The sequence below is a fragment of the Haemaphysalis longicornis genome, unplaced genomic scaffold (assembly GCF_048455015.1).
Source record: "Haemaphysalis longicornis isolate Haplotype H1 unplaced genomic scaffold, Haemaphysalis longicornis Haplotype H1 scaffold_10, whole genome shotgun sequence".
Classification (NCBI taxonomy): domain Eukaryota; kingdom Metazoa; phylum Arthropoda; class Arachnida; order Ixodida; family Ixodidae; genus Haemaphysalis; species Haemaphysalis longicornis.
In genome coordinates, this window is record NW_027526204.1 from 126,958,096 (window position 1) to 126,970,642 (window position 12,547).

A 12,547-nucleotide genomic window follows, 5' to 3' on the forward strand; every position below is an offset into this window, starting at 1 on the left:
GTCTACGCAGTGCAAGCAAAAACGGGAGCTTGACAAATTCACTTCAGTGTCCCTGTAATGCGAAAGCCCAAAACGGCCCCTTTAGCAAAACAGCCGGCGTGGACGTCGGTGTCGCCAGCCGAGAAACAGCTTCCAGGCGACTGAAAAGCGTTCTATAGCACGAGCTTCGCTTTGGTAAAAGCACAATTAAAGGACAGCGCCGCTAAACAACGACTGGGCCCGCGCAGAGCCGCGCGGAAAGCGTAGAGTGCAACTTTTCTAGATAAATCTTCCGACGCCTCCGTAGAAAGAGTTGTCTCACAACCGATGGTTACCGGTAGCATGTAACCCGTTGCCGACGGGTGTAGCCTCACTCACTTCGGCCACAGCAGCTGGAAGGTCTCCAGCCCCATCCAGGGCCTCTGCAGTGTCCATGATGTGTTCTCGCAGGGCGTCATCCAGAGCACATGATCCACTGCGAATGTTGTTTGGGTACACCACAACGCACGAAGAGGCCGTGCGACCAAACTTAGGGCAATCGTTGCAACGACGTGAAGCCGAGTATGCCCCGCACAATCATCAGAGCAAGACTCTAGATTCCGCATGCAGACCTCACTGACGCACATCGCTGACGTCAATACCCCCAGTGGGCTTGAAAACAGCGCCTCCATTAAGCGTGCGCATATCTACCATTCCCGAGAGGACATGACCTTGCCATGCAGCTGAAGCGCCTCGTGTATGTGCATGTCCTCACGACGTTCTGGAAGCCAGAGGAGCCTTGCCTTATGCTCCGTGTCAATGACCGTGCAGTGGCGGTCTCTAGCGACTAGTTCTCCTGTGCCCTAAAGCTTGACCTTGGTCGTAGTGGACCGGCAAGACACTATTTACACAGCGACATTTAAAATTGCGCTACAGAACTGATCTCGTTACGAGGAACCCCGCCATTTAGGCCATCTCTGAAGTCTTGAACACCGTATAGTCGTCCAGCCGAGCGCTGGTGCAAGCGTGCCTCGAGTGCACGTTCGTGAAGCCAAGCATACCCACCTAACGAGATCGGCCAACACTGAACACAAAACGAAACTTCAGCGTTCGCCTTATCGTGGCAACACTTGCTCGGAACGAGAAAGACAAGTCGTAGCGTACGCCCCTCGTTCGTTCGTCCTCGTGCCGTCGTGCGCATGCGCTCTCTACCGTTGAGGAGCCGCGACTTGAAGGTCGAAGCTGCTGTAGGAGATCATTGACTCCACATGGCCCGGCCGCAGGTTCTTCGCACGGCCGAAGAAGAGGCCGCGCTTCGACAGGCTCGGCGTGCAAAGCACCCGCTAGAAACGATGAATCGCGCTTGAGGAGTGGCGTACGAAAACGTCGACAAAGAGATGAGCTCACTCTGGCCTTGCCCAACATAACGTCATTTAAATGTCATGCCGCCGACCTCAAGCACGACATCACAACGATAATAAAGCTCAACTTTGTGTCCGTCGATAATAACCTAAGACAGCTTCGCCATTCAAGCCTTGATCGTGAATGCAAACTTCCCTCAATTTTTTTATTCCTACCAAGCCAAGCTCGCTACCAAGATGACTTCTGCGTATCACCACCACAAGTACCCCTTCCTCCTTTACCACAACCACAACCGAGTAATCCATTTTATAGGAGAGCATGAAACAAAGAGACCAATATGCCAGAGGACAAGAATTGGCCTGATGCGTGCGGCGTGACAAATGAACGTTACGTAACGTCAGTAAAACGCGTGCATGCGTAGGAGAGATCTAAAGGTGGAGGAAGTTGTGGCGTAATTGTCGGCCAGTCTCCCCATCGAAGTAATTCACGTCAGAAGACGATGAAGCGAAAGCAAAGATACAGACGCAAACATGACGTATCACTAACCAAGCCGTTGGTAGGTATCGCCAGGATTTCTGCTTCAAGGCACGGAAGCATACTTAAGCTCCCGAGGAACTAGTTTATTTCAAAGTTGAAGGAATAATTTGAAGCAATGTCCCTATGTTCTGCCTCAAATATGCCTAAGATTTGCTCTCGGTGAAACAATTTTGATGTGTAAGCATGCCAACAGTGCTAACAGTACAAGAAATCTTGCCCATGCACGCTTCATGTTCACGCTGTTCTAGGTGAAAACGTTTTTTTTTGCAAAAGTCTCCCGGGCACTGAACGTGGCTACAAAGAACGAAAGCCAAAAAAGTGGAGGCCATGAAACCATGTGTGGTTCCACAGACATGTTCCGCCTATAGAAAACAGCACAAAAAATCTACGACCGCGAAACAGGGCTGAAAAAGAAAGTTTATTCGTATAAAAAGCATTTCGTACCATGAACTTAGCAAGAATGCGGCCACTATTTTTAGGCGTGTATGCGTTGTTAACCTCACCTAGCGTTGAGGCGTTCGTGTCTACTGGTCGAGCTACAAAAAAACTTCAAATAGAATGATGATTTTTTTTTTTCACTTAACTATTGTCCTCCAAAGTTTTAATTGGTATGCCAGTCAAGGCAAATAATAGTTCGCTTCGAGGCGTGGTCGGCATTTGAACACTTTTCATGCTTTTGTTCCGGCACTTTAAAACTCGGCACCGTATCTTGCCTTTGTCAAAGGGATGAACAACCGTGAAAAGACACTCTTTTTCTAGTGGCCAAGTTAACAGTTCGTCGTATAACCCTCTGCATATGCGGAACACCGAACAAAGTGAAGGAGTGCCGCCAATTTCCGCAATTTGTGGGCCGGGTAAAATGTAATACCCATAAAAGTGTCCGGGTTGCTTAGCATAATGCACTGCTGCGTCTGCCCGTTTCTCCGCATCCTTCAATTTCAAAGAATCGTCAATAGTGCACTCAAGGGGCTCAGAGTTGTTCAACTTGTATCCCAAAATTGCTTTCGTATATAGCAGTCAGTACAGTGGTAAGTTTATCGTCAAATTCTTTTCTCATTCCCAGCAACTGTTCTTCGATTCCTGATCTCCTAGTTATACTCTTTTCAAGCGCTTTCAATGCTTCTCCCGCATCCTTCTTACTATCTAAGGAAGCAGTTTTTAAAGCATTAATTGCAGTCCTAATGTTAGCGCAGGACGCCAGCACACGTTCCGTGTTTTCTCTACACAGGCTTCTCACAGTCGACTCAAGCTGTCCACGAATTCCGTCGACTTCCTCTCGAAAAAACTGTCTAACAGCGCTCACATTTCTTGCCAGTGATACCTGCATTTCGCGGACATCTTTGATGGAATCCATGCTAAGACGCGTGCTTTCGGTCAGCCTGTTGTCCAGCGACTGCAGTGACTCTAACAAACTGACGGCACTGACACCTTCAGGTGTAGGCGGCGTTTGAGGTTGTTCTTGGACGCAGTCCCCAGACACAACGTGGTCGAAGACATCCTTCTGCGTTACTGCGCGACTACAGCGTCGGCAGATGACGCCGTAGTACAGACAGTCGTCATTGAAGTGTTCAAGCATTTCTGAGGCGGGGCCCACAGCGGCGCATCCGTTCTTTGCGTTCCAGCACTGGATCTGCGTGGTAAAATGGAAAATGAAAGAATATATACGTAGTTACATGGCAAACTTAAATACGCTAATACAGAGAGGCCAAATTGATACATTACGCTTCGACGAAAAATGCACGCCAATCCACCCTGTGAAGGTGGTTGGGAAGCTAAACTGTAAACGACACCCACAACGATTACCCTTGCGGCCTTAATTTGAAATCGCACACGTGGCTCTACAAATAGGGAAAGCAGAGACAAGGGAACTGCACCTAACCACACCCTTTATTGCTTCAAATAGATATTCTTTGCTAAGCTTAAATCAATGCATGATTCATGAAAGGTGGTTGGTTCAATTGTATTGGTGAAGCGTATGAGTGGAAACTCTTTTTTGATAAGATTAATGAAAGCTGAACTCGGTGTTAGACGATCTCACTTCTCCGTATCTGCCGCCGCCAACGGAGGCGACGAGATCGGCAGCAGAGACGGAGAAGTGCGACGCCATGTGTTGGTGTGAGCTTCCTTTAATCTCTATAACTCCTAGCTCGTGCGCAAGACGCGCACACGGCCGCTAAACGTGCCGTGGGCGCAGCGAACAGCGGCGTGAGAGGTCGCGTGATGCTCTCACGTGGCATTCAGCGAGAACACTGGGTATAAACCCGCAGATGTGCTTGGTGAGTGCACCGTCTGTTTCCCCCATCTCCGCGTGGGCTCCTAGCTCACTCGGTAAGACAACGCGCACTCGCTCTGTTTCTCTATTCATTCCAGGTAGGATTCATGACGGTTACAGTAACTCTTTCATTTGTTTGCGAGAGTTTTCTGATGACACCAATGGTCAGCCAGAACCCTTGGGGGGTAGAGGTAAAAAGCTTCGCTTTAAAACATTCACACCACCAGCGCAGGAGACGAATACAATGGGAAAGAGAAAGGCAGGACGCGCTGTTCAACTAGCAATTAATTTTATTGGATACTATGTCCAAACTACTTGGTCAATACTATGACCAAACCAGCGTGTCATCACACCATGACGTAATCGGGCTACTTCCAACACACAGAAACTTCAAAGTGCGCAGAAGCCGCGGAGGCAGTGAAACTCAGTATCAGCCTGTGTAGTGCTTCCAAAACGAATACAGATAATATAATACACCGCTATCGAGGGCACGCTTACACGCAATATGCCGTTATTATGAGAAAAATCTTAAAAACCACTTCCGTATACTTGTTTACATGAAGAGAAAGGATGGTGGTATCTAGAAATACCGGAGCGCACCGGTGTTCCCCAAAATAGGGTTCAGCATGTGAATACGCATCGTTTTTAGGGAGATCTTGTGTTCCTATGATCAAATGTTTATACACCGACCGGTTTGGCCAATGTGAACCTCACCACAACAAACAGAGGTTGAGTAACATTTTGGTGACAGATAAAAATGGCGCAGGTTGCTCTCGGCGTTAAGAAGAAAAGTTGCAGTCTTACATGGACAAAGGCCCACTATTACGGACCTTCATTTTTTTCGATAGCTTGGCTGGCGAGCGGCTTGAATGAGAGTTGCCTCCCCTTCGACGACGAAGAGCCAAAGGCCAAATTTAACTAATTTAATGCATGTCGAGTAAAGACAGCAATGATAAAGGTAGTATCACACTGGCACGTTTACAACATGAGAACTCGAACGGGTGGAGGACCGCTCTCAGCGGAGGCTGAGGACGCGGTGTGCTGGCTCGCGTAAAGGCGTGCATGAATGCCCAAAATTCCCAACCTTGAACGGGCGTTCGACGGGTTACGCACGACACCAAAATGTATAAACACGCAAAGCAACTTCCGCGGGTCTTGGGATGGTTTCCTCAGAGCCAGTCCGCGCTGTGCGAGAGGGGGAGAGGAAAAGGGGAAGTACACCGGACATCATCGCTTGCAGAAGGCTTGCTCGAACACGCCTTTGCTGGAGACAGTTCGTGCCGGCTCTCACAACCGCAGCAGCTGTGGCCCACAGGCCTCCGGCCGCCCCGCGGCATCCAGGCTCCGACTTGCCATAACTTGAACGCTACCTATGAGCTGGTTTCCCCACCGCACACTGAACTTCCCGCAATGCAGAAAACTGACCCTTCGTATCTGTCCCGCTCAGGGCAACCCAGAAGCACCTCGTGCTGACTCGTAAGAACAGTTAAGCGCTGGCCCCCACTTGTTCCCTGTAAAATGGGGGTCGCTTATCAACTTCCATTTTCTTGTGGTCAGGTTTACATTGGCCGAACCGGTTAGTGTGTAGCATTGAATTTTATGAACACAAGAGCTCGATAAAAATATGTTCCTCCTTTATGCCCTGCCGAGATGCCCTGCCTGCGGAGCGGAAAAGAGGCAGAGATGGTGTTTATCTGAAGACTTATTATGGGGTCTTCAAAAAAAAAAAACTCGTCGTTGCTGGCGCTGTACCCCAGGCCAGTCGCTTCCAATGCGTTCTTTAGCGGTGAGCAGCATTAGCAGTTGCTCAAAAGAATATAACGGAGTGTTTAAAGATAAACCGGTGGATGGCGCTGGGTCCGTACAAAAAGTGTCATGCTTGTACCTGTCTGGTTTTGATTGTTTGTGGGGCTTATTGCACCGACGCTACACGGGCGGTGAGGTGCGCCGTAGTGGAGGGCTCCGGATTAATGTTGACCACCTGGGGATTTTTAACGCGCGCCGAAATTTCGAACACACGGACGTTTTCGCTTTTCGCATCTATCAAAAAAGCGGCCGCCGCGGCCGGGAATCGAAACCGCGTCCTTGGGGTCAGCAGCACAACGTCATAGCAACTGAGCCACCGCGACGGGTTTGTACCTATCCGGAAACGAAATGGCACGTGGCGAGAGGACTCATTCTTTTTAATGAGCGAAATAAAGGGACAGCAGGGATTCTCTGGGAGGTAAAAGGGGTTCAGCCCTGCACAATATCAGGCATGGTACTTAACAGTTAGTTGTGTAATACGTAGCGAGGAATAAATGCGAACAAAAAAAAGGACGGAAACGCACACACACGCACAGAGATGAACTTCGTGTGAAACGTACCTTGCGATCTAGGATGTTGTCTTTCGAGAACGTCGACCAGACGACGTCTTCTCTCTGAAAGACGTGTCTGTCTAGAGGACACTGGCTTATTTCCTCCTTGATGCAGCAATCGTAGCAACGGTTGCATAGAACGTGGCGACACGGAAGGAAGCCCGCAGCAGACGGAACAAGGCCACATGCGCTGCAGACCCTGGTCGGCGGGAAGGCGGTCACGAACGCGGTAGGCCTCCCGTCGAAGCCGCTGCCGTAACCGAACACAGTGTATTCGGTGCCGCCTGCCGCCATCGCAGATGGGCGTATGCGAACAAAGAACGTCCGGCCGCTGCACTCCGCGCTCCGCCCGTTGAAGCGAGCTCGTGCAGGCTGCCGATAGCGGAAATATGGCGTTTGAGTCTGCATTTGTTCGCCTCTTATCGGTCTTAGTTGAACAGGACGGGTTGGCGAAGTGCCTGGAATTTCTTTAGCCGTGTATTGCGATGTCGTTTTTATGAAAGCACCGTTTGAGACCTGTCCTATGCCACTAGTATAAAAGAAGAAATGATATTTTGTCGCAGAGGTAAGTAAAGCACGAGTGCGTTCTTTATGTTACGATAAATGAATAATTCATGGAGAGTGAGCGAGTGAATGAACATTACGTAATAGCAAGCCCACTCTCGAGGCGCTTTCTCGTTGGGACGTGTCCTCATTCCAGGATACCTCGGTGCTTCCTGGCGAGATCGGCCTTCTGTATTTGTGGCCGAAGTAGAACTTCGTCATCCCAAGTGAAAGAAGCCTTCTTTCCAGTGTCTCTGTAGCTTTGGCTTACTCCCAAGCCTTTGCTCGCTCATTGACTGCTGATTGTTCACTGACATAGGGCCAAGTTGTAGCATTTTATGCCATGGATAACTCTATTGAGGATATGATCAACTGTCATTTTTAGTTAACGTCTGATCTCGGTTACGCGGAACTAACCACACCAGTTATTAGTTCCAAACAAAGGCCGTTTCAGCAATAAGAACACCCTGCTCTCATCCTAACAAGAAAGAAAGGCCTTTCCATTAACACAGGAGTGGCATCCTCCAATTATACCGATTAGCAAGTTTGGGCTAGTTTGCACTACATTGAAAAAAAAAAAATGATTACAGCGCGAAAAAAAAGAACGAAAGTGGTGACACGGAGGAGCGCTTGTCCGGGTTACCATTTTGGTCATTCGAACTTTTTTTTTTGAGCTGTAAACTTTTGTTCAATTGAATTATACGATGAACATGTGCCTCCTGGCGTTCATACCTCCCACCCCAAAAACCTTATAGTTCGTCATTGTAGCTGTTCCCTCGCCTGAGCATTAAAACAGACTCATGAAGGGCGTTTCGATCATCAACACCATCATATAGTGTATGAAGGTTAGCGAGGACCTTAACTCCCCAAAAGCCGCATGTGCTCCGACGTAAGCCACAGCTGTTTTCGTGCAAGACGCGAGCTTAGCGTGTAAACGAGCTGGCGTGCCGTGCGGCTTTCGCTGCATTTCAAAGCATTAGCGGACGCATACGGAGATCATTACCGCACGCATGCGGAGGGCGGTGGTCTACTCGCCTGAAAATCCTCAATAAACTAAAACTAAACATCGGAGACAAGTTCTTTATGCGGCGGACAGCGGTGACTGCGCACTGGCGAACCACGTCGGTGTATTCGCCCTCAGATTTGGCTGCGTACAACTACGCCGCGGTTGAGCTCGGTTAACGGTTGAGTATATACCTAAGAACACGCGTAGCGTTCCGTTGTCCTCAACAACTAGCTGCTCGGTTCTCTAGTACATAAGTGGCGGGAGGGGGTCACCTAGTTTCCTTCGGGTAGTATAACTGGCCCGGCCACATACGTTGGATGAACCGCAGAAGCGTCGCATTCTGTTGTCTGAGGATGTTTTCGATGTTTAGTGCAAATCACAGCCGTTTTTCTTGCTCGGCGCCATCCTGGTAGATACCAAAATTTAAAAAAATGGCAATGCAGCAAGTCAACAATTTAAATGGCCAAGGACCCCAGTGTACAGCGCTAAAAAATTCTAAGGACACATGAGCGCATCTTATGTGTTTTGAGTGCGTCAGCATGAATGGCCACTTGAATCGCCCAGCCACTTCGTTTTCGTCTCACGTTCTGGACGGGGTTTCTAGTATTACCGCTAGTATTACCGGGCTTCTAGCATGACCTCTTTTCTACCAACCTTGACGCTTTAAAATGGCTTTATCTGTCTCCCACGCGTTGCGTCGCTGCTCGTTGACTTTCGCTACTGCCGAGATAAAGCGCATTGTATGGAAATGCCTCGCGTTTAAAATACACTTGGAGCATAGGGAGTTTTGACGTGACGACATGAAAAATGTACGGAAAGCGAGCATGTCCCCGCTCCGCTATAAAACTATTACGAACTTTGCTGACATCATCCGTAGCACCATAGTGTAGGCGCGCCCGCACGAACATCTCGATGCGACGTTAGCCGCAAGTGAGCCGATGCGACGTGACCCGCAAGACTGACCTATGGACCGAACTATCGCTGTTATCCCCGCTACAGTCCTAGCCCCTTTCACATCATATCGTAAAGGGTGAGCCAACGGCGGCACGATAAGAATGCCCGGTCCACACCTAACCCTCCCCCACTCTCCCCCTGTACCCGTCGCAAAGCAGCACAATCACTGGCGTCCTAATTTAGTCGCGGTGCCGATTTTTCTGCTTTTGAATTATGTCGCTCACACCGGCTGAACAGTTTTCAAATCACAACGCTGTGCTAAGCTTCTAGCCTATCTAATCAGCGTCTGCTGAGATTGTCCTCGGTCTTATTTTCCTGTGTTTTTTTATACCCTCCCCCCCCTTTCTTTTCGTTCTTTCTTTTTGACCCGGGAGGGAGGGGAAACCCCGTGATTACCGTAATTACCCGATTCTAACGCGCACCCGATTTTCCAGGCAAAAAACTGAAAAAACGTGCACCTCCGTTTGTAACGCGCAAGGAACTTTGTGAGCAAGAAAAACGAATGCGAGAGAAACGGGCGATTTATTTCCCGAAGTAATCTCACTCATCCCACTCCTCGTCGCTCTCCGAGAGCTCCTTGTCGCCTTCCGCTGACCGCAACATGTCGTCATTGGTGCCGTCAAGCGCGATTGCGATGCCACACTTCTGAACGAACGTTCAACCATGTTCGATGGGATTGTGGCCCACGCCTCGCATGCCCATCCCGCGAGCTTCTCCAGAGGCATTCGCTTCAGCCAACCGCTCGTTGTGAATGCGTGGGAGCCGCTCGTAAGCCGCGGAAGCGGCGCACCTTCGTTGCCGCTGCTGCCATTGCTGTTATCAAGCACGCAAGTGGAATAATTTGACGATTTGTGCGAACGCCGATAGAAAAGCCTAAGCGCCTAGATCCGAAAAATTGTTCGTAAAGCTTTGGCGCCATCTTGAGATGGCGATGTCGATGGGTGGAACGAAATTTCAGCTGTTTCGGCAGTTTCGGTTTCGTATCCGATTCTAACGCGCATGTGATTTTTCGGCCTATTTTTGCGGAAAAAAGGTGCGCGTTAGAATCGGGTAAGTACGGTATAGCCTAGAGTAAGCCGAGCTTGTGCATCCTGCTGTGGACAGGCATATCCAAACACTTCCGTAGCTGCGTCCGAGGTAGGACACAGCGTTTGCGCTCGGATCCCAACTGTGTTCTAACGTTCGAAGGAGGCGTTCATCGGGCGGCGGCCAACAAAACCAGCGAAGTTAAACATTTTAGTTCTCTGCGTTTTCCCAGGGCAACATTCGCGGACACTGTAACAACTAATGGGCCGGCATAATAGCTACTTTGTGAACCTACCAGTGACGCCTTTTTACAAACTGTATGTGTGTAGTTGCGTGTAATGAAAAATAAATGAGTTTTAGCTAGCTGGCAGACACAGTCATGGCCAGTGGAGTGGCTCCGTGGACATTCGTTAGTACAGTCACAACGGAAAAAGAGTGGCACAAGTGACTTATGACTGGAGCAGAAAAATCGCTACACGCGTCGCTATTCCCGATCGCGTCTATAGCAAGAGTGGGAAGCACAATCTAGTATTTTACAATGAAGGGCTTGTGGCCGGCAGAAAGCAGCGCATCCTGCAGTTGACCCTGCGATAAAGAAAATACCGCCACTCGCAACAACAGCCACAAAAAGAAAACTCACGTCCACAATAACGTTGACGCATGGTTTTACCGATAAGCAACGAGCAAGCTGTCATTTCTAATGTAAGGCTATCTTCAGACTACCGACGTAACAGCCATATCGTGCGCTATGGACGTAAAAAACGGCGTTTTACGCAGTTCGGTTGGCTGAAACATCAAACGACGTCATTATGTAAAGATATTACGACAGTTGCGACAACAGTCTGAATCCGGACTAAGCTGTTGGAGTGTTTTCCGTCGGCCACCCCTACTTACTAAAATTGAATGTGCTTGGCCCTATCGCTATGGCGCGCAGAGGAGAGATTTCGCCCGTCGCGTTTTTTTTTCCTGCTCCGGTCGTGAGTCGATCATCACCGCTTGGTCCCTTCCTTCGTCCGAGTGTTGGAATAAACGGCCACGCCAACTGTCGTCTCTCAATATTCAGGCCGATCTCCCGTGGAAACAGTAATTACGTATTTATCAGATAATTCCTCTATAACCTCTTCATGTGACCCTTGTCTTAGATGAAACAGATTGATGATGCGGTCCGGTGTGGCCACCCTCGTCCTGTTCGGGTCTATCAGCACTTTTAACAGTTCCCAAGTTCTTGACGCACTTAACTGTCCGCGAAATTGGTCCCACAGTGCATTCCAGTTTTGTTTTGTCGCGTTAGTGGGCTCAGCCTCCAGCCATTCACGAGGCGTTGCACAGCGCTAGCCTAAACTCGGCATTAGCGATAGCGGGTCGTCCCCGCCACTATCGCAGATCTAGGGAAAAACAAGGAGCGAAATAAGCAGCTATTGTCGTCGATTGTCCCATTACATAGCAGCATGAACGAGCACCTGCACAATGCTTATTAGACGAATCGAAGTCATTCGAAGTCGGATCCCACAGGAAAGTGTTTCCATTGGCAAGACTGCAAGCTATTCGATCCCCACACGGGGCACCTTGAGTAATCTTGGTGACGGTGAGTGGCGACACCGCGTACCCCGAGCCCCCCATACTTAAGCTGTTATCTACCGTGGCGAGAAGTTGAAAGTTGAAGGGTCAGAAGCCGTGAACGGTGGCCGTCGGAGCCCTGGTCAAGCTCCGGCCGATGGGCTCCCTGTCTGTCCATCAGGCTGGAAGCTCCGGGACCTCTTTGACCATCAGGGTAACGTCAAAGAAGAAAGTACCCCAGTTCCCTGCTTTATACTATGTCGCATGGTATTTTCGAAACCCTCTCTTCCAAATGATCGGGCCCCAAAAAGGGCCTGCACCGATGTAATATTCAAACCTCTGCCCAACATGAAATTTAACACCCCGGACAACTTTCCTCGCTTTAGTGATACAATCTAAAAACAAGGAATCTCCAGTTACCTGCAAGTCGGTCTTCTTAATTTCCAAGTTCATTGCGAGTGTAGTTGGCGCGAACTACAAGGCAAAGAAGCTGACATCGGGCGACGTGCTTGTTGAACTATCTACTAAAAAATAATCTGACAGTCTCTTGAACCAGACCGACTTACTTGGCCTTGAAATAGCTGTAACGCCACCCCGGAGCCTTAACAGCTCGCAGGGTGTCGTTTCCGAGATGGACCTGCTCAATGAAAGTGAGTCTGACCTCCTCGAGGGCATGCGTGACCAGGGCGTTGCTGCGGTAAGAAGAATAATGATCAGACGCGATGGCAAAGATGTAAAAACGAAACATGCGATCCTAACTTTTACCGAAGTGTCCTACCGGAGTCTGTCACTGCAGGCTTCCTTCATTGCAACGTCCGACCTTACATACCAAACCCACGCCGCTGCTTCAAGTGCCAGCGGTATGGGCACAGTATCACCACCTGCCGCGGAAGACTGACATGCGCCAAGTGCGCAGGACATCATGAACCTTCAGAGAACTGTGCTTCTAACGTGTTGAAATGTGCCAACTGTGAA

General features: G+C 49.4%; 1 protein-coding gene across 1 annotated transcript; it reads right to left on the reverse strand.

Annotated features, from left to right (window-relative positions):
* Window positions 1-2,262: 2,262 nt before the first annotated feature.
* Window positions 2,263-6,853, reverse strand: LOC144157957 (uncharacterized). The gene is made up of 2 exons (XM_077688664.1): window positions 6,496-6,853; window positions 2,263-3,487 (listed from the first exon to the last, which is right to left on the reverse strand). Exons 1-2 carry the CDS (start codon window positions 6,778-6,780, stop codon window positions 2,828-2,830), a joined length of 945 nt encoding a protein of 314 aa, XP_077544790.1. The 5' UTR covers window positions 6,781-6,853; the 3' UTR covers window positions 2,263-2,827.
* Window positions 6,854-12,547: the final 5,694 nt, after the last annotated feature.